A 21,545-nucleotide genomic window follows, 5' to 3' on the forward strand; every position below is an offset into this window, starting at 1 on the left:
TGCCATTTAAATACATCACGTGTCTAGTTTGTGTGTACTTTTCAATTCTAGGTAATAATAATTATTGTTTCGGTTACTCTCCTGTGTTAACATGAATACAGATGTTGTCACAGCCACATCTGAATGAACTGAAATTGTTACTGAGACACTGTAAACATCTGTATTAAAATCACAGGCAAGATCCAATTATACAATGTCAATTATGTTAAATTATTTTTCATGGTATGATTTTTTATTTGTTAAGCTCCATATGTAACCATTTATGATTTACCATGTGACAGTATAACCTAAAGCTTTTCTTTGTTACCATTAAGGTCAAGTAGGCCTCTTCCTAAATTAAACCCAGATGTTCTCCTGGAATGATGGTCTCCAAATACTGCCATAGCACCAAAACACGATGCAGTTTTTCATGTAATCGAAAATAAGTCAATAAACAAGTAAGATTTCCCACCACTTTCAACTGTATCTACAGCATGTAGGCTACTGTGCATGGATGTATGTAGCTTATATGACAGCAACATGTTGTAAACCTTAGGGTAAATGATGTTTTGCATTCACAAGATGACACTGGCCACCTAAAAAAGACTCATCTTAAAAATCTTTCCAAAAACTGTGTATAGTATTTTACCTCTGTTGAGTTTACAGAAGACAAAAGGAGTTAAATGTTAATATCTGACTGTTGCATAGGTTACTGAAAATAAAAAACCTCATCTGTCTCAAATTTCTGGACTTCACATTTCAGATGTAAATATTTAAATAGTCCTGTTTATCATATGTATTCGTTTTAAATAAATAAAAAAATTAAAAAAAATGCCCAGTATAGCATTGTTTCACTGGAGGGCGCTAACACAAAGCACCAGGTGGTCCGGGAACAACTTGAGAAAGGAGGAGGCCATTCACTAGCCTGTTTTAGCTACACACAACTAGCTACTGTTAGCTAGCCGGCGGCTAACGAGCAAGCTAAAACATCAGTCTGTCTTAATGTCGCCTGTCTTATCAAGTGATGGCAAGAGAACAGTGTTCACAAACTGAAGCGGGTGAGTGCTGGCTGCCCCTTTGATTCGCGACAGGATATTTTACATTCACATAGTTTGTAGCGAGCTAAGTAACCGAGTGCAACCGCAGCTAGCTAACGTTAGCTCGGCTGTATTTGAGTTGGTACCAAGCTAATATACCTCTCATTCTTTTCAGAACTGTATTACCTCATCGCCAGATTTCTGCAGTCGGGACCTTGTAAAAAAGCAGCACAGGTAACATCCCGCAATACGCCAAATATGTACTCGTATCGGTTATATTTATTTTAAATACGGAGCTAATGCTAGCAGCTAACGCTAACTGTGTGTCTGTTGTTAGATTCTGATCGAGGAGCTGGAGGAGTATGAGGTAGGTTCATCAGGACCTTTCTGTGTTTTTCTTCTGTGTGGTTTCCGTAATACTGCCTATCTGGCCGCCTTTTGGGCAACTTTTCAGTAATTTTCGTCGGTCTTAGGCAAAGAATCGTGTTGCCGAGCCGGGACGAAACTGGCAATTTAGTGCCACCTATTTACAGCTTTTTTCTTTAACTTTAGTTGGTCCCTGAACGATGGAGTTGGGACGGGGAGAAATACAAACGGACCTTCCAAGACTGGGTGAGTGTGAATTGTCATAATTAACTTTTTTTTATTAAAATGAAGCGATTAACTTCTTCTTTAATCGACAGTTGCGTCGTACCGGATGTGTTTATTTTTATTCCAGCCAACCATCTGGATTAAACACGGTGACAATGTATTTCTGTTTATAAAAACACAATAAAACATTTATATTAGTATAGGCCTATTTTTAAATAACTACGAGCAGGCTTTGCTATTGTGTAGGCTAATAGGTGGAGAATAGAGACAACGGCACGTAGTGATAGGCTGAGCCAGAGCCCGGGAGCTGTCGATCTTCTCTTGCAGCCAATGAAATCACAGCTACTTTTGCAAGCGAACCGGAAGACTAGTAGGCGAGTGTTTTGATTGGCTGTGAGCTTCTCTGCCCCTCCCTTTGCTTTCCCTCACCCTCCCTCTCTTTTTTGTTATTCAGCTAGCTGCATCACAAAACCATGCTTCGGATTATGGGTGTAAACATGAAGAGACAGGAAAAAACAATAAAGAAGAATCGTGTAATTTATGTCCGTCCTGAATATAATTATGATTGAGTTGAAGGGCGAAAAGTCTAAACACTGTTTTCTTTGTAATGTCTAGTTTATATCACATCTTTGAGATTGTTCTGTCCCAGTCTAAGAGAGACCAGTTGAGAAACTAGTTGAGATGCCAGCTGAATTTTTGAGTTTTACAATGTAATAAAGGATACAGATAGATCCAAAGCAACAAAATCTGAAAAAATCTTTGCAGTTAAAGGTGATTTGCTGTCATGGACACAATTTTTGTTTCCTCGAAATAACTGGGAAATAGAGCGAGGTGGATAAATTGTTTGGGCCAACATATGGGATAGTGTAAGCTTACTGCTGATATATCCGTATTGGTGTGTATTTGTGCTGATAAATAACAAGAAACTGCAGTACAGAAAGTAATTTTAAAGTATAAAATGTCTGGAATTGCTACACGGCATGGGAAGTTGTTAAAAAAAAAGTAATGATCATGTGCAGGACTATTATCAAAAATGTTTGTCTTGAGAGTCAGCAGATACGTCATTGTCAGATATTTAGAACTGTAAAATATTTGTTGATCAGCCTCAGAAATCCATTAATGGTCAGTTTAAATTATTACGGGGCCGTCTGTAATAAATACTGGCCGTTTAATCTGTTTAAATAAACTGGAATTCCTTTTAATTTATCTAAACTTAACTAATTTGAACAATTTGACACTAACTGAGATAATACTACTTTGCCATTTTTCATTAAAGGCTACTTTTATATTTGCTGTATTACATAATAGCTGTCCATGTCTCCTGCAGGTGATTTTGAACCAGCACATTCCTGCGGACTATCTGCTCCGTGTCTGCCAGCGGATAGGCCCTCTAATAGAGAAGGAGATCCCACCTAGTGTTCCTGGAGTCCAAACACTTTTGGGGCTGGGGAGGCAGTCTTTGCTGCGTACCACCAAAAGTGAGCATTTCCATCGCATCATACCATAGCTCCTTTTTATGGACAGTCCATGCATTAATACTGTAGTAATTGTTAGTTATTGTGTTTGTGTGATTTGTTGGCAATAGGTCTGTTTCCAAATCAGTAATCATCCATTTTTCTCAATATTTTTTTAATTCGCTACCTGTGCGATTTAGGTTGTAGCCACAAAGTATGCAGTGGTTCAGCTGTGGCTGCACTCCATCGAGGACGTCCACCAGAACCTCCAGTCAGCAATGGAGGTCCTCCCAATGTTGGTGTGTGAAGCTTTCTATTTTGATTTATACCCATTTAAAAAACTCAAAGCTCCTAGAGCAATTGAGACTAATAAAGGCTGCTTTAACAGTTTGTTGCCTTCGCTAATCATTCTTGTTTTTCTTCATATCAAGTGTCCATCATGGGTGCTCGCCAGGCCACAGGCTTAGCTCGTATCGGCCAGGCCCTGCCGTCTTCCACTTACCAACACATGAAGATACACAAACGTATTCTCGGACACCTTTCTTCAGTGTACTGCGTAGCCTTTGATCGCACCGGTCGTCGGATATTTACGGTGAGTGATGATTTCTGGGCCAGATGATTCTTGCCACACAACTGTAGTGTCTCACTAATTCTGTTTCCATCTGTCCAGTCCGAGCTAAGTAAATTATACAAATGCTGCAAAGATAATATGCAAGGGTTGAGGTATGTGAATCAACACTTATAGATTATTGTATGAAGTCCTGTCATGAAACACAAACATGTGACGAATTTGTTTTTACTCTAGTTCAGAATCAATTTCAAAAATACATTTCAGGTGCTTCTGAACCCTTTGCAACCATTGCAAAACATTGTAAACACTTTCTGGTCATGTCATTTTTACATAAAATACATGTTAATGAAAGCATTACATCTAGGGGCTGTTGCTGTGTCACTACAGTTTAGAATGGGCTCAGCTAAACTGGAAGCTGTGTGCTAAGTCTGATCTTACTCTAACAAAATGAGTGCAGGTTCAGCTGAATCACAGCGAAATCAGATGTTTGATGAAGTTACACTATACGGTCCAACACACAGGTGATTAAGAGAAGCAAAATACTAGGGAAAGAATGAAGAAATACTCTTGTAATAATAAGCAGTAGATGATTTATCAGTTAAAAGCTAGTTTTGATTTTAATTGTGACAAAATTACATTAAGTTGTATTGTATTAATTGTATTATAAAAGTCGCTACACGACCACATGTCACAAATGGTGCTGACAGTAACTCACAAGCTGTTTCCTAACATTTAATGGAGATAGTTTTTTAATAAAACCGTCCTATTTATCTGTTGCCAATGTCAAAATGTGTTTCAGGGTTCTGATGATTGCCTGGTGAAAATCTGGGCCACAGATGACGGCCGGCTCCTGGCAACACTCCGCGGCCATTCTGCAGAGATCTGTGACATGGGCGTCAACCACGAGAACACTCTCCTTGCCTCAGCGAGCTGTGACAAAACCATCAGATTGTGGTGCTTACGCACTTGTGCACCCATCACTGTTCTGCAGGCCCATGGTGCCTCCATCACATCCATACAGGTGAGACTGAAGGAGTTACTCAAACATGGTAATAGGAAGTTTGGATTCAGGCCAGTAACATTTTTTAAAATCTTATATTACCCTTATCGAGTAGATTGTCTTCCTTTTACTCCACGTCAGCATTCACAAAACTAGTTATTTGCAGCTTTAGCCTTGTGTTAAATGCCTGTGACTAACCAACACTGACGCTCTATCCCCTTAGTTTTGTCCTGCTGTCAAAGGGACGACGCGGTACTTGGCCTCCACCGGTGCAGACGGCATGGTGTGTTTCTGGAAGTGGCACTCCATCAGCATGAAATTCAAGTAAGTCTTTGAAACATCTGTTGCAGCGTTTTTAGCTCTGTACATTCTAGCTTTTCTAAAGATGCTCCTTTTTTCACGGAAGTAACAACAGCTTTTATGTTTCCTCAGTGATCAACCAGTCAAGTTTGTTGAGCGGTCCCGTCCTGGTGTACAGGTCTCTACTTCCTCCTTCAGCAGTGGTATGTGTATTTCCCTCCTTGGTAACATTTCAGTTATCAGATGTACATGCCCTCAACTGCTGTGAGCAGCGAACCAAATCCAGACAACTGACAACACGGAAAAATGATGAAGTAGTTTGAGTAGTAGTTTTTATGCATCAACATTGGCTTACCTCAGCAAATAAACAGGGAGTCTGATACCATTTTTATATTAATTACTAAAAATATGCGTGTTTATGCCAGGTTTTTAAGTGCCGATTAACCTTCTTAAAAAGAGCAATTGTCTCCTGTCCTATTGCCAGTAAGGGCGTTTGCCTTTCCTTTTTTTTCTTGCGTCATGTTCGATGTCGTCTCTCCTCCTAACTCAACACCATCTGAACAATGTTTGGGGACGGCTCCAATTGGAGCAGATTGAAAACTTCATGGTCCAGCGTACAGAACACGCGTCACTGCATTGAGTCATTTGACTGGGAATGAATGCCAATTGTGCCCTTTTTTCCACTGGAGACAAAAGCCAGGTGTTGGTGGGTTTTTTTGTCCAGTGTGAAAGGGGTTTCAGCGTGACAATGTCCATTGAGTAACACAATAACTGCGGACAAATAGTTATACATTTGTTGTGGCAGCCCACCTGAATGAATTGGGCACATTGTAATTTTAGAAAAACTTTGTTTTCAAAATGGGGAATGTTTCGATAGTTTTTTTTAAGGCTTCACTGGGCAGACATAATAAACATATATAAACAGCAACAGAATGAGAGGATGTGGCTCTATAGATGTTGTTGTAGACTGAATATATTTCTCTTATATTTGATTCTGTTTAATGTTAACAGGTGGTATGTTCATGGCTACTGGTGGCACTGATCATATGATCAGGGTCTACTACCTTGGTGCTGAAACTCCGATGAAGGTCTCTGAGATGGACGCTCACACGGTAGGAAACAATACACAGTAACTGTGTCGTCCTTGTTCAGATCTGTTTTATGCATTAACCTTATTTTAAAGAAAGGTCTGTGTAACTCTAATACATGTACTTCTTTCTGTTTTTTTTAGGACAAAGTTGTTGTCGTTCAGTTTAGCAATAACAGTGACAGGTGAGTGTATTTGCTAATAGTTACATAGACTTCAAACTGTTTCTTTAGTGTGGTTTTAAAGCCTCTGACAGTTGAATGTGTGTATGTGTCCAGCCTAAGGTTTGTGAGTGGCAGTCGAGACGGCACAGCTAGGATCTGGCATTACCAGCAACAAGAGTGGAAGAGCATCACTTTAGACATGGCTGCCAGGCTGCCTGGGTAAGAGAGTAAACAGTGTTCCACAAGAGTTTCACGGTACCATTTCTGTCTCTGTAAACTGCTTTGGTGTTTCCTGTCTGATGGGATATTTTCCTCCAGGAGTGCTGTTGCCAGTGGGGATGATAAAACCAAGCTGGTGGTGACCATGGTGGCCTGGGACCGCGCAGATAGCACCGTCATCACAGCAGTGTCAAACTACCTGCTCAAAGCGTGGAGCACGACCACTGGACAGCTGCTTCATGTTTTATCTGTGAGTGGCTGAAGCTGGAATTTGTCCTGTGCTGCTAATAGAATGAATAAATTAGTGATTCACATACTGACCAACAGCATGTGTTCGCTCTCTCCCCAAGGGCCATGATGACGAGGTGTTTGTGTTGGAGGCTCACCCATTCGACTCCCGCATCATGCTATCTGCTGGCCATGATGGCAACATTTACATGTGGGACCTGACCAAAGGAGCCAAGATCCGCAACTTCTTCAACATGGTAACTGATCGACAATGAGAATCATTGTTTTTGATTCACACTGTCGTTGAGTTAATATTTAAATCTTTGTGTCTAGATTGAAGGGCAAGGCCACGGTGCTATTTTTGACTGCAAGTTCTCAGCTGACGGGCAACACTTCGCCTGCACTGACTCACACGGCCATTTGCTCATCTTTGGCTTCGGCTGCAGCAGACCATATGAGAAGGTAACTGCACATAACTGTTGGTTAAAACATATTTACTCTTAATAATCATCTTTCAGTTCCTTTTTTTCTCAACGGAACAACATTCAGACTCGATAGTTTTTTTTGTATTTGTGGTCACGCACACTGTTCTACAATCATAAGACCCAAATTCAGGCCACGTGTCATCAAGGATCATTTGAAATACTGTAGGGAAGACTGCTAATAACCCCAAAGACGCTCTATATTGTAACTAACTCTGTCTCCTGGTCTGCCCTGTGCAGGGAGGCATCCAAGCATCTTCAACACAAATCTACTGTTTATTCCCTCCAGATTCCTGACCAGATGTTCTTCCACACGGACTACAGACCTCTAATCCGTGACGCTAACAACTATGTGCTGGACGAACAGACGCAGCAAGCCCCGCACCTCATGCCTCCGCCATTCCTGGTGGATGTCGATGGGAATCCTCACCCCCCTCACTACCAGCGCCTGGTGCCAGGAAGAGAAACCTGCAACGAGGAGCAGCTAGTGCCCCAGCTTGGATACATGGCTAACAGTAAAGCCTGCTCCGTCATTACTCGCACCGTTCAGAATACTTGAGTTTGAAATATAATCGAATCGAGTTTTTAACCCAACATTTGCCCTTTTGTTGCTCAGGTGATGGAGAGTTGGTTGAGCAGGTGCTTGGCCAGCAAACGGCAGATAACAGAGAAAGCGTACTGGACAATCTCATCAGGCAGCTGCAGAACGAGCAGGACGAGCTTCAAAACGGAGAAGACATGGCTGATGAGGCAGAAGGTATTTTTTATTTCACATTTTATCAGCAAACAATTTTTCTGTGTGATATACAGTCTAGTAGGATGTTTTCGGTTGTGAGCATGAGTATTGTGTAGATACCAGTGTTCTAATAGCTTCGTGTGGCCAAAAATGTCAGATTTCCCAAGCAACAAAACGTCAAAACAAGCTGGTTTCTCCGTATTTTTAGCTAATGATGCAGATCCAGATGTGGTGGCCTCCTCTCCAGCTGCTGAGTCGCACAGAAGTGGGCAGGTGGACGGGGTGTGGCAGATGCAGCATAATGCCTTGCGTAGTCAGGTGGCCACCGAGAGGGACCTGCTGGCCTGGAGCCGCAGAGTGGTGGTCAATGAGGTGCCGCAAGGGACATTCAGGTGAGGCTGAGGGACAGAATTTCAATGGATGGAAGGAGTTTATCTTTTTATATAATTTCTTTAGTAATCATGTATAATTTCATAATGTTTTGTTTTTTTTATTAGAGTTTTGGAGGAGTGCAGAAAAGCCAAAGGTGACATGGAATGTTCTCTATACAATGCCGAGAGGAGGAAGAAACCAGCAGCCTGCACACCCAAGGTACAATCTTCTTCATTCACCGCTGTTTTCACAACTCACAAATACCATCACTATCAATTCATTCCCGCTTTCCACATTTTCGCAATTGTAGAGCGAACTGCTGACCACTCGACTCCGCTCGCTGCGGCCCAGCAAGAAAAAGCAGCAGCAACACGCCTATCAGACCCGCTCAGCTCAAGTCCGCCGTCCCGGGACCAGGAGTCGAAACGGCAGCAACCGGCGCAACCCTGACAGCCAGGTAGACTCTGACAGCGATGGAGAGGTATGTTTCGTCTTTCTTATGTGGCTGGAAAAGCAACATTAAATGTTGGCATCAAAAGTTACATTTGGCATTGAAAACAAAACCTGGTAGCACTGGCATGTGAAATGTGTGGCAGTGAAACAAGTTCCACTGAAGTTTAAAATACAGACATTAAAAATTATGATTTTCTTTTCATATTTTTTGCATTTTGATTGGATTCTTTTCTTCATTCATGAATGTGTTTTTGTCCGCTATACTCAACTTATTAAAAATGACAGACATTAATCAAAATCAGAAGATTGTCATTGAAACACATCAAAATAAAATAAAAATCTAAACAAAATGAAATAATAATATTGTCTGTGGGGCTTTTTTTTTCGGTGGAACGATGTTCAATGCTAATGCAACTTTTTCAAATACAAATATTTTAATGCCAATGTTTCTTTTTTTAGTTCAGGTTTTGTTTTCAAATCAAAGTTTTAAAGTTTTATTTTCAGTGCCAAAACTGTTCTAGACATATATCTGTAATATGATGTTTTTATTGTATATTTTTCGATATAAAAAAAAAAATCAACTATTGGAAAAGTTGCACAATTTAAAAAAAAACAAAACTGCCATTTAAACAGTCTGAAAATAAAAAATGATGTGAAAATACTCTACTTGAAAATGGATACGATGTAAAGAAGCCAGAGAAGAGCGCTGTATATCATAATAGTAACATAATTTTCTGTGTTTTTCAGGCAGCAGAACAGGTGGAGCAAAGCGAGGCGTCCTCTGATGGTGAAGCTCAGTGGCAGACTGAAAGCAGCTCCAGGTACATGTCTTCGACTGAGCATTAGCGTTTTCAGGATTTAATAATAATCACCCTACTAACTACAGCCCCTTTTCATTCTCAGTGACTCCTCCAGTGAATATTCAGATTGGACTGCCGATGCCGGGATCAACCTTCAGCCGCCCAAACGATCAACCAGGAGACCCGTACAACCTCAAGGCTACAGCAGCTCTGAGGAGGAAGAGGGCGATGACAAGGCGAAAGAGGCCAAGAAGAAGGAAAATGAGAAGAGGAAGAAACCCAAGGAGACCAAACAAGTGAGCTAACATGACCTGCAGCTCCTGTGCTCACGCTGAAAACATGTCTTTGTGGAAAACATTAGCTGTGCTCCATCTTTCGAATGCTGTCCTGCAGCACCTTTCTCACTGTAGCCTGACCAACAAATTGTATGTACTCAGAAACCCACATCCTCTCTGGCTGGACTTGATGCGGAGGAGTGGCTGCCACCATCCTGGATAATGGAGACCATCCCACACCGCTCTCCTTTTGTTCCACAAATGGGAGATGAAGTAAGGAGTGTCACTCTATTATCAAACAGAAAAATACATTACATTTCATGCATTTGTGATCACGGTCCTCCTCTCCTCCTCCAGCTCATCTACTTCAAACAGGGTCATCAGGCCTATGTCCGAGCCGTCCGCAGGGCCAAGGCCTACAGCATCAACCCTCAGAAACAGCCCTGGAACAGACTTGACCTCAGGGTGAGTGTTTTTAATTAATTAATCACCACTTATCTGATTACTTCTCAAATGCGCCACAGCAACAAATACTCCTGTTCATTCATCCTGAGTCTTACCTTTTTATGGATTTTCTTTAACCCCCTCAGGACCAGGAATCTGTGAAGGTGGTTGGAATCAAGTATGAGGTGGGACCTCCGACCCTCTGCTGCCTAAAACTGGCTTTCTTGGACCCAGTCTCAGGGAAGATGACCAATGACTCTTTCTCCTTAAAGTGAGCATTTATATACAGTACACCCACTACAGGATAAGTGAATGTACACTGAAGCATATGAATTTCACTCTGCTTTCCTTCCCACACTCTACAGGTACCATGACATGCCTGATGTCATAGATTTCTTGGTGCTGCAGCAGTTTTACAACGAGGCTAAAGAGCACAACTGGCAGCCAGGTTAGTGTTTTGACGGGATGTGTCTTCCACTTACGTTCATTGTTGTGGGTATGTTCTGGTCCCATTTTACTCTGCTCTCCTCAGGTATGAGGTTCCGCAGCATCATTGACGACGCCTGGTGGTTCGGCTCAGTGGAGGACCAGGAGCCTCTGCAGCTGGAGTATCCAGACAGCCTGTTTCAGTGCTATGCAGTAAAGTACGTCTGGAGGAGTTCTCCACTCCAACATTATGTATCAACAGTCACTTTTCACAAGCTAAATGAAATAAGTGATTGTTATCTTGCACATTGTATGGTTTAATAAATAACTGATGTTTTTTCTTGTCTCACCAGGTGGGATAATGGTGAGCGGGAGAAGATGAGTCCCTGGGACATGGAGCCGATTCCTGAGGAAGGTTAGTATTATCACACAGTTTAATGAGACCACACTGCACTCTTTAAATGTAAATTGTCATACTGAAAAAGGGTTTTGATCCAGATTTCTTTATGAATATTTTCAAAACTAGTAAAGCATTTAACAAAATCTGGTCAGTCGAAAACAACTCTGGACGTAACGCATTCCTAAAGCAAGAAATAATGTCTTCTTTCATGAAGACTGTCATTTTTTTTTAGCAGATAAAAGGGTAAATTATTTTAGCATTTAGAGACTTCAACCTGTTCGTGCCTTTTAGTGCCTTTTACTTGAATGGTTGGGAACCTTCTGTATCACAAAATACTTTATTACCATATCTTTTGATTTGAAACCACTTGCTGCTCCTTTTCAAGGGGCACTTTTTCCTTTTTGGCATGATTTATACAACCAGGTCATCCATTTATAATTTTGGCTTTCTTAATTTAATTTCCTCATTCTTCCATTTTATTATAGTAGCAGAATGGTTTGTGATTTTACTTCATTCTCATGCTTCAAATTAAGAGACGGGTTTCTTTGTAAAATATAACCTCTAATGAACTGAAGTATTTAATCAGGATTGTTTAAATGAAAAAACACAGTTTTTTGCTTTTTTATATGTGCCGAACGGTTAACTAAATACAGCTTCATTCTCTGACACATTCTGTGGCTCCATCAGCTGCGTTGCCAGAGCAGGTTGGTGATGGCGTGGAGGTGGCAGAGGAGGAGCTGAAGGCTCTTCTTTACACGCCTCAGGAAGGAGAGTGGGGTGCCCACACACGAGACGAAGACTGCGAGAGAGTCATCTGCGGCATCGATCAGCTTCTTACACTGGGTAAGACACCACAAGGTTGTTCCTTACAGGAAAAAATCCGACCTCCATGTCCACCATGTTTAATCTCCCTCCTGTTTGTCCACAGAGGTAGCCAAGGCATTCGCGTCACCAGTAAATCTGCGGGACTACCCTCTGTACTGCACTGCGGTGGCGTACCCCACTGACCTCAGCACCATCCGCAAACGGCTGGAGAACCGCTTTTACAGGTGGAGCAGCACGCATAAGCTACGCCACACGATTCATCTTTTCCGTATACTGTATATCTAAGCCATATATCGAGCTTCACGTGTGGATGTTCTTTTCTGCTGCAGGCGGATTTCTGCATTAATGTGGGAGGTGCGCTACATTGAACACAATGCCCGCACTTTCAACGAACCTCAGAGCCCCATAGTAGCATCTGCCAAGGTGGTGACTGACGTTCTCCTGCACTACATCGGGTAAGACTCCAGAGTTATAGCTCTGACTGATACTATGGATGCACAGTAATATCTGCATGGGGCAATATGAAAATTTCATGCAACGATTATCCTTTCCAACATAATTTGCGATTTGATCCCAGTAATCAGTAAAATATTCTTAAAACTTTAAAATAATAATTAAAATTGAGTCACTTTAACCTTACATTTAGTTAGGCAACACATATATATATTGCAGAGATTGGACACACATCTTATTTTTTTAGTGAAAAACAAACAAAATAAATCTTAACAAGTAATCTGATCCACAATAAAATCTTTTATCATCCCATCCCTAATCTGCATGTCATCACTATCGGCCAATAAAGGCTTTAAATGAAGTATCTGCGCCAGCCTAAAATGAAGATTTCTGCCAATATGCTAGGCCGATAAGATAAGGCTTTAACACAAACTGAACAAAGTAGTTTTTTTTATTTGGCCCAGTGAGTGTGGACATTTTTAAAAGCGGTGTATGTCTACATCTGCAAGTAGACAAAATGCATTTAATGGCACTGCAGGGGAGACTTGATGTGCTCTCTCTGTAGGTGGAAAAAATTCTGAGCATATATCGATAACAGCATCAGCAATTGGGCAAAATGAGTTAGAAATGATCAGATATCTGCAAAAATATTATATCCTGCACCCCCTTCAACATTGGTATTAACAATTATCTAATATTTCTACACGGGTTTGATTCCTTTGCTCCCTCTTTTCTTCAGGGATCAGAGCTGCGCAGACATCTTGGATCTGTATCACAAACTGAAGTCTGAGATCAGCAGTGGAGGAGAAGCGACGGTAAGAGAGTTGTGTAAAGTGCACAATTACCTCTGCTCCTTCTCTGGATTATTGTTTTGCTGTTAATAGTAATGTGTATGTGTTCCTCTGCAGGCCGACTTGGATGTGGATGTGGACTCGGACACTCCAGGCACATCTTCTGGACATCGGGTAAGAAGCACCACAGTCCACATCCTACAACAAACCCCTTAGACTGCTGCAAACTTAAAATCATCTACAGTAGCTCCAGTCTTAGTTTGTTTTATTTTCTCTCTAAAAGGGAGGGAACCCGAATTCTCAGAAGCGAGGTGTGGTTTTAAATGTGAAAGCGTGGCGAGGTCAATGCCGAGAACTGGTGCGCCGAATGATCACCTCGCCAGATTCAGAACCGTTCAGGCAGCCTGTGGATCTGTTTGAGTATCCGGTAAAGTCCACTGACGCCAGAAGACACTTCACATGACATCCATGACATCAAAAATGCATGCCACAAGTAGAAAAGTATAATGAGAAGTCGAGTTAAAGATTTCTTCTCTCACCTTGTTGTGTTCAGGACTATCGAGACATCATTGACACTCCAATGGACCTGAGTACAGTGTCAGAGACGCTGTTTGAAGGGAACTATGAAAATCCGATGGAGTTTGCCAAAGACGTGCGCCTCATTTTCAGCAACTCCAAAGCGTACACGCCGAACAAGAAATCACAGGTGAAGTGTCATCCTTGAGATTTACAAAATCAGTGCAACAGTCTAGTAGTGATTTTACCACTTTCTTGTTTTTGTTTTTTTTTTCGCTTTAGATCTACACAATGACCCTCAGCTTGTCGGCCTTCTTTGAAAAGAACATCATCTCCATCATCTCCGACTACAAGTCTGCCTGTCAGAATGAGCGGCGGGCTCGTCAGAGACTCAGTTACAGGGACAGATTGCACAACGGAGGCAGCTCGCCACCTATTAGTCCATCCCCCAGGTACTGAGCCTCAGTCACAAGCATGTCACTGAACACTGCACATTATTACATGACTTCTTTCATTCCAGTGTATGTGGGGCATCTGCTCCATTAAGCTTGAAGCCTGTTTTTATACTTTACATTTAACTTTAGAAATACAGTAAATATGGTTTCTTGTTTTCTCTTCTCATCTGTTTTCTGCTGAAAAACAAGTCCTAGTTCTGGTCTATTAGGTGTTTCAACACCTTAAATTTCAGCTGATAAACGTGTCAGACACCTTGCTGTTATATAAAGTATCTAATTATTCTGAAATGTTCTGTCTCTTCTCTGTTTCCATATGTCCAGTCCTAAAGGGAAGCACAAGTCAGGGAAGGTGTCAAAGCCAAAAAAATCCCAGACCTCAACCAAGAATCGTTCTCAGAGATCATATCAGGGTAAGTGTGTGCTGTTGTGGCTCAGTGTGTTTTCAGGTCGCTGTGTTGTGCAGCAAAAGTTTAGTCTGCTTCAACTTTTTTGCCTGACAACCGCCCTTTTTTTTTTTTTTTTCTCGGGCCCCCTGTGTTTGCATCCCCGCTGTGTTGTGGCCTGGCCTCCATTCAAATGAATAAGAGGGCTGCAAGTCCTTCTGCCACCAGTTTTATGTGGGCATGGGCAGCTTGGAGGGCTTACTGCTGTGTGCACACATTCTGAAAGCAGAAGAAAATAGATTTTCCTTTATAGATACAGTTTTGACAACCATTTAGATTCTGCATGTTGTAGCAAACAGTAATTAGAAGTTTAAGGCATTAACACAATTTTAAGCGATCCTCTTAATTATTCATATTTAGTTCTAGAAACTTTCAAGTTCACACCAATGCAACTATATGAGACGGCGTATCATCTCTATTGCAACAACTCTCTGTACAGTACTCTGTATACCGTTTTAACAGTTGTCTTGTCTGGCTTTTTCATAGCTGGATATAATTTGTTGCATCTTAAAATATGAATGAGCACAGTGATAGAGAGTTACTTGCTACAGGTGCATTTCTAGTGTTGATGCAGCTGCAAAAACAAAAGGTGTGTGCGTGGTGAATGTGTGGTTGAGTGAGTGAGTGAGAGAGAGGAAGCGGCCAAGAGTGGCTGTAAATGCAGAGGAAAAGCAGTGAAGTTGTCAGTTTAGCAGTAAATTTAAACGTTCAGGGTTGCGTCATACAGTCACAGCTGTAACTCAAACAAACCAGTGAGCTGATTTTCCCTTTCCTCCGTCAAAAGCTGAAAAACTCTGCCACTTGACCGGCTGAGAGTTTGACAAGCTAACTTCACCACAAGGCACTTATTGGCAGGTGAAACTGATGACGTGCATTACGTCCTAAAACCAGTCACTGGCAGCACCATCAGCCAGAGGCCGGGAGATTAGTCCCGTCACAAATCTTTGGTCTGAACTGGGCTTTAGACAGTGTCATCAGAATTTGGAAAGATAAACGGATCATTGACTGACAATTGTCATTTGCATTTCCAAATTCTTCTCAAAAAATATTTAAATAGCTGTGTGATGGTGTTTTTTTTTCTCCTTTTTTATTGTTGTTTTGGGCCTGCTTCTGCTTTTGATGATTGAAACTGAAGGCTTATTTTAATACATTTTTGATTTTGAATCGAAATCGAGACACCCTTAATGAAAAATAATGATTACAGTCATGTTATCAACGTATTGGTAATTATCTATGTGTTGTTGTTTTAGCTCATCAAAGCAGCAGTGTAGCAGAGGAAGAGGACATCCAGCCTTCTTCCCCAAGTTCAGGGACGAGCAGCGAGAGCAGAAACGAAGGGCCGCAACGGGTGACTCGCAGCCAAGCTACTCCAGTGAAGAAGTCAGGTATCAGAGGCTTCATAAACACCTTTCATATTAATATGACTTCAAAGATATGCTGCAGAAATGAACCATTGTCCTCTTTGTGTTGCATCCAGGGCACCAGCGTAACCTACATCTAAGTAACGGCTCCAGACAGCAGCACAGTCGGGGGGCGGTGCAGTCTGATGACGATGAGGGGGGGGAGGAGTCTGGATCCAACAGCTCATCGTCGGAGTCCTCCTCCAGCTCATCATCCTCCTCTTCCTCTTCATCGTCAGACAGCGAGGACAGCTCCGATTCTGAGGTGGAGAAGTACGTGGAAGGTGGAGATCACGACTACAGCAAAGCACCCTGCCTGTCGGTACGGCTCTCGGCTAAGGGTAAGGTGGCCGCCTCAGGGAAACGGAGACACAAAGGAGGAGAGGACGCAGCACAGAGACCTAAAAAAGCACGAGTGCAGCTGCCGGTAGAGGTGGAGGAGGAGGAGGAGGAGGAGGAAGAGGAAGATGAGGAGGATGAAGAAGAAGAAGAAGGCGAAGAAGAAGAAGAAGAAGAAGAGGAGCAGCAGCAACAGCAACAGGTGGATGTAAAAAGAGAAGAGGATGAGGGAGAGGAGGAGGAGGAGGAGGAGCCAGAGGAGGAGGAGGAACCTGAGGAGGAAGAAGAGGAGGAGGAGGAAGAAGAAGAAGAGGAGGAGGAGGAGGAGGATGAGGACAACTCTGGTGAGGTGCAGAGAGGAGCAGCAGCAGCAGCTAGCAGTCCGAGAGGCAACCAGTGCAAGTCTCGAAGGGTGAACACACGCAACCAGGGCCGCAGGACAGTTCTGTACAGGGATGACTCGGAGGACGACGGCCACGGGTCGAAGGAAGACCCCCTCAACCTGGGTCGGTCCCGCTCAGGACGGGTACGCCGCATGACTGAGAAGGCACGTGTCAGCCACCTCATGGGCTGGGGTCACTAATATACAACACTCATACTCAAACCTCAAGACTGTCAAACATGAGTAAAACTTCAGGGATTTTTTTTTCTTTTTTTTTGTAAAAGTGTATATATGATATAAATATATATATATGTGATTTTCTTTTTATCTGAGACTGCTTACGACTCTCAATCTGAAAGCTGGTCCTCCCGATGTGTCGCCAAGGAGGTCGACAGAGCTACTGTTCAACACGGACCCTCTCCAACTGGACTAACTCACCTCGGCCTTACCGCTTGCCGGAGGAGACTTCGAGACACTGCTCTTCCTCTCCTCCATCACGTCCAGTACTTAACACTATACCCCTCCTTTCTGCACCTCTCACAACTTTTTCTTACTCCTGGTCACCAAAGAAGGATGCGGAGATGCCAAAAAAATGGTGCTCATGTTTTATTTCTCAGTTGTTTTTTTCTCAACGAGTAATTTAACAAAACTCTTCGTGCTAGTGGTCACCAGTTCCGTCACGACCACTGTGAAAACCGTGTGCAGTATCACTCAAGGTTACTGATGTCAACTTTTTTGGTCTTTCCTCACAACCACAAGCCTTAGTTTTCAGAGCTCGCATCAGTAAGATTTTGTGTGCGATCAAGGCGAGTAGTTTGGGCACTAGCAATACCGAGGAATCACAGTGACAACACCACAGTCATCCCAGCTCCTACAGATAGTGGTGTGAATGTTAAATGTTTTCCCTGCTTTCCCTTTGCTGATGTTGACTGTTTTTCAGCTATTTAAATCATGTTAGAATCAGATTTTTTTTTTTTTTAAGGGTAAAGGTGATTTTTCTTTTTTTTTTCTTTTCTTGGGTAAAAAAGCCACTGCATCGTGTTTGTATTTTGTACATCCTGATCGATTATTCATGGTCGCCTCCATCGCACCCTCTCCACCCAGCATGTGCAAAAAGCAAAAGGGGTTCCTGGCATACTCTTCTTCCACAGAAATATTTATTTTTCCATTGTATTATATTCGGGTGACTTTAGCTATTTCGTACGTTCATAGTGACGAGGAAAAGGAAATATTTGCACATTTATCTACTCCACATGGCAGCTGAGTAATAAAGAAGAAGAGAAATGAGATGAAAGCGCTCATGATTTTTGTTAGATTGTTTAAACTGTGCCAGCACACATAAATTCAGTCTTTATTTTTTTAGTTTGAAGTTCAGCCTGTGTATCATGAAGCTTCATCTTTTGTTAGTTTGTTGTGCCATTTTTATCCCCCTGGACTGTTTTATTTTTTTTATTTTTGGGTAGATCAATGTACTCATGATTGCTTTTTCCATAATATACTACAATCAGAATCACTGTCTAGTTTTCCTGCCTGGTTTTATGAGTGATTCCTGGAAGTGTTTCTAAAAATCTAGTGGAGCTACATCAAAATGGATACATCATTAATGTTTACTTTGAAGTGTGTGCAGTCGCTGGTCGGTAAATCATTTGATTCAGTCAGGACAAAACCAGGAAATCTGGCTCTCAAGTTCTCATTTCAACACTGGGTGCTCTAATCCAAACCCACCTCGTCATTACTCTGCCTCTGTGTGGTCATAAGAGAGAGGGTTCTCAGAGATAAAAACACACAAATCAGCATCTAGGGTGCTCCGAGCGGCAGCATTAAAAGCGTCTAGAAATTATTCTGAGTGTGAGAAGACTAAGATTCATATTTTGGAATCTTATTTTCATATAGTAGCCGGCTCTTAGTCTCGCCTCAAAGCATCAGATTAGTGGATGGCAAATACAACAATAACGTTCTACTGTAGGTGGAATATGTGACTGTCTTTTATACGCGATGTTTTGATTGTATGTGTTTTCTTTTTTTTAATAAAAAATTGGATTTCTCAGAATGAATTTGTTGATTTCATGATTTCAGCACAAACTGCATGAGCTGTTTGCCAGCACTGCAACTGAGTCATCTGTAGCCTTTTTTTCTTTTAACGACCGTGGGGTCATAAACATGCACCGAAGGCAAAGATTCACGAGTCACAGAATACTGGGGACTGTAGCCTATCGACCGTGATAGACAGTCATAAACCTGACTGTACTATTTGCAAGTGCGTAACTGCATTAATTCACTGAAAGCTGGGGGTGAGTCAGACGAGGAACAAACAAGGTTGAGCTGTGACGCACCGGGCTCTGCCACACCTAGAAACTGCAGAGATGCTGGAGGATGATGGGAATTAGAAGAGATCAATGCATAAAGGATGTAGTGTGTCACGTGTACATACAAGTAAAGAAGAAAAGGTGACTAGGTGTGTAAATGAGTTGGTTATAAATATGTACGAAGTGATGAAGGAAAATCTGAAGTACTTCATTAAAAACATCAGGTGCTGATAATATTGAACCATGTTTGATAATAAACTTTTCACAATAGTAAGATAACATACTTTATTGTCCCAAAGGGGATATTTTGCTTGAGTAATGGTGCTTCAGACAGAGAGGTTAAAAAGAAAAGGAAAAAAACAGCTATTGGTAATCATAAAAAACATGATGCTCAAAAATCACATCAGTTTTCTCATACTGTCCAGTGCTGCAGCTCTGTCTGCCCCCACCCCCAATACCCAGTCTGCTCCGATTGGTCAGCTCAGAAGTGCCTGAGCCAGACAACAACAACAACAACAACAGAGCAGCTGTGCTAAATCCATTCTCATGTACCAAACTAGCTGCTGTGTGACATGGTGAGGCATCATTGAATGCGTTGATGAGAATGAAAATGATGTGAATTCATCGAACACCAGAAGAATGAGGAGGGTTCAGGAGACTGGGAGGTTCCTTTAAATTGTCATCCATCTGTATATAAAGCATTTAGGTTGACAGCTCTCTAAATAATGCAGAATTTTTTGTGCAAATGTACCAAACAAAGAGGCTGCCATCAGGAGTTGTTCAGTCAGTTTAATCAATATTTCAAGTGTCCTTGGTGTATAAAAACAGTTTATTCTTATAGTATGTCATGTTGAGGAGAAACAGCAGGAGGGTGGGCGTACAAAGCATGAAGGCTTTGTAATGAATGAAGTCAGGAATCAAATATTTGTTTATAGTTCCAACCAAAACGGTAATGCTTTAAACAACAACAGGCTATTGCTGTGTTTTTTAATAACTTGCTTTGTTTTTAGAAATAAATGCAATTAACTTCGAAGTATAATTAAAATGTAAGTGATCTTCCCTAACCATACTGGACTGGCTGAAAACAGCAGCTCTTCAAAATCAAACCGGCCTGATTGAAAGTCAACTTGTGATGCACTTACAGGAGATAGTCCGATATTGGAAAAGATCATTTAAAGACAAAAAACCTAAAAAGTAAACACTTAAATAAATAAATGAATAATAATTTAATTTGCTAAAGTACCCCTGCAGATGTGATGTACTCCATAATGTGATGTCTTAAGCAAATATTACGATAGAGTGATTTAACTAGTATTACTGGTATTACTAGTTATAGTACATTTATTCAAGTACTGTATTTACGTACAATTTAGAGGTACTTCTACTTTACTAGTATTTCCATTTTTTGCTACTCTGTTTTCCCTTCACTACATTTTGAAGGCAAATACTATACTTTTCACTCCTTTACATTTACTTGATAACTTTATTTAGTAGTGACTTTGTAAGAGACAAGGTTATGTATTTTTAAATTTATTTATTTAATCAGCAATCACATTTTAAACGACACTGATTCAAATAGTCACAAAAATGCTGAATATCAGATCTGATAATCGGTCGACCCAGAGGATACGTTTATACAAGCATGTAAATAGTGAGTATTTTAAAAGGTGCAACATCTAAGAATTTTAGTTGAAAGAGTCAAATTATCAACAGAATGTAATGAAATAAGTTTTGACGGTACACGGTTTATGTATTGTTATGTATATGTTATGTATATGTTGTCGAGATATCTACTGAAGTTGGTATTCTAAGCAGCTAGCAACCGCCCGTTCCTGTCCAACAATCCTGTGCTTGTGGGGTAAATGACAACACATCCCTGGTGTTCCAAGCTCCCAGTCTGGACCATTAGATGCCTGGCTAATAGAGCTAACTAGCTAATGGAAGCTACAGTTAGCGGTTAGTCTGGCAATATGCTGTGTGTGAATTCGACAGCTGGCCAATTCTTAAATATTGCACCTTTAAGGCCAGGCTATTTACACATTACACCAACAAGTCCAAAAAGTAATCTATGCATTGCATTAATATGTAATGCTTAACACACCTAACTGCTGTCCAAAACCATCATGGTTTGGTTTCTGAAACAACTACACTTTCAAATGTCAATATATTGTAGTTTACGTGGGAATTTAAAAATGTAAAAGTCAGTTATAATCTACTCACCCACATGCAGACGAAAAGCTGGATGAAGTTTCGTAGTCCACAAAACATTTCTTGAGCTTCACAGCAAAACAGCGTAAACCAATACATCATACAACCACACATGCACCATACAGCTCGTCCGATGTAATATAAGTCCCAGGTTGCCCAGAAATCTGAAATATGGGTTGAATGAATATTCAGTCATCCTGTACTCACCTTCATGTCAATGGAAAGTCGGGTTTAGTTTCATAATCCACCAAACATTTCTGGAGCTTCACAGCAAAACAGTGTCTGGTGTGATCAATTCATTGGTAGCCCTGTGATCCCAAATTGATTTGAAAAGACGTGATTTACACCCTTGACCTGCGTTTGACCTTGTGCACCCACTTCAGATGGGGTGAGCACTAACACTTTTAAC

The 21,545-nt window shown here is 41.4% G+C and overlaps 1 protein-coding gene across 1 annotated transcript; it reads left to right on the forward strand.

Annotated features, from left to right (window-relative positions):
- Positions 1 to 871: 871 nt before the first annotated feature.
- On the forward strand, positions 872 to 18,676 carry brwd3 (bromodomain and WD repeat domain containing 3). Its single transcript, XM_084373293.1, has 40 exons — positions 872 to 1,037; positions 1,192 to 1,250; positions 1,354 to 1,383; positions 1,569 to 1,628; positions 2,935 to 3,085; positions 3,262 to 3,360; positions 3,493 to 3,653; positions 4,432 to 4,653; positions 4,856 to 4,956; positions 5,065 to 5,135; positions 5,944 to 6,044; positions 6,164 to 6,204; positions 6,298 to 6,402; positions 6,502 to 6,652; positions 6,753 to 6,887; positions 6,964 to 7,092; positions 7,402 to 7,627; positions 7,729 to 7,869; positions 8,057 to 8,240; positions 8,346 to 8,439; positions 8,531 to 8,701; positions 9,421 to 9,494; positions 9,577 to 9,769; positions 9,911 to 10,021; positions 10,106 to 10,213; positions 10,339 to 10,463; positions 10,558 to 10,640; positions 10,725 to 10,836; positions 10,972 to 11,033; positions 11,706 to 11,861; positions 11,947 to 12,067; positions 12,173 to 12,298; positions 13,036 to 13,111; positions 13,205 to 13,261; positions 13,371 to 13,514; positions 13,641 to 13,793; positions 13,886 to 14,055; positions 14,380 to 14,468; positions 15,752 to 15,886; positions 15,979 to 18,676. Exons 1-40 carry the CDS (start codon positions 1,004 to 1,006, stop codon positions 16,821 to 16,823), a joined length of 5,406 nt encoding a protein of 1,801 aa, XP_084229419.1. The 5' UTR covers positions 872 to 1,003; the 3' UTR covers positions 16,824 to 18,676.
- The last annotated feature ends 2,869 nt before the right edge of the window (positions 18,677 to 21,545 follow it).

Source organism: Pagrus pagrus, assembly GCF_965226575.1.
Source record: "Pagrus pagrus genome assembly, chromosome: 14".
Taxonomy (NCBI): Eukaryota; Metazoa; Chordata; class Actinopteri; order Spariformes; family Sparidae; genus Pagrus; species Pagrus pagrus.

Bases quoted from the DNA above. Each gene is read 5' to 3' on its own strand.
- brwd3 (XM_084373293.1), top strand. From the start codon at position 1,004: ATGGCAAGAGAACAGTGTTCACAAACTGAAGCGG. The intron at 6,888-6,963 runs GTAACTGATCGA...CTTTGTGTCTAG, and splicing joins TCCGCAACTTCTTCAACATG to ATTGAAGGGCAAGGCCACGG. The intron at 9,770-9,910 runs GTGAGCTAACAT...GTATGTACTCAG, and splicing joins AACCCAAGGAGACCAAACAA to AAACCCACATCCTCTCTGGC.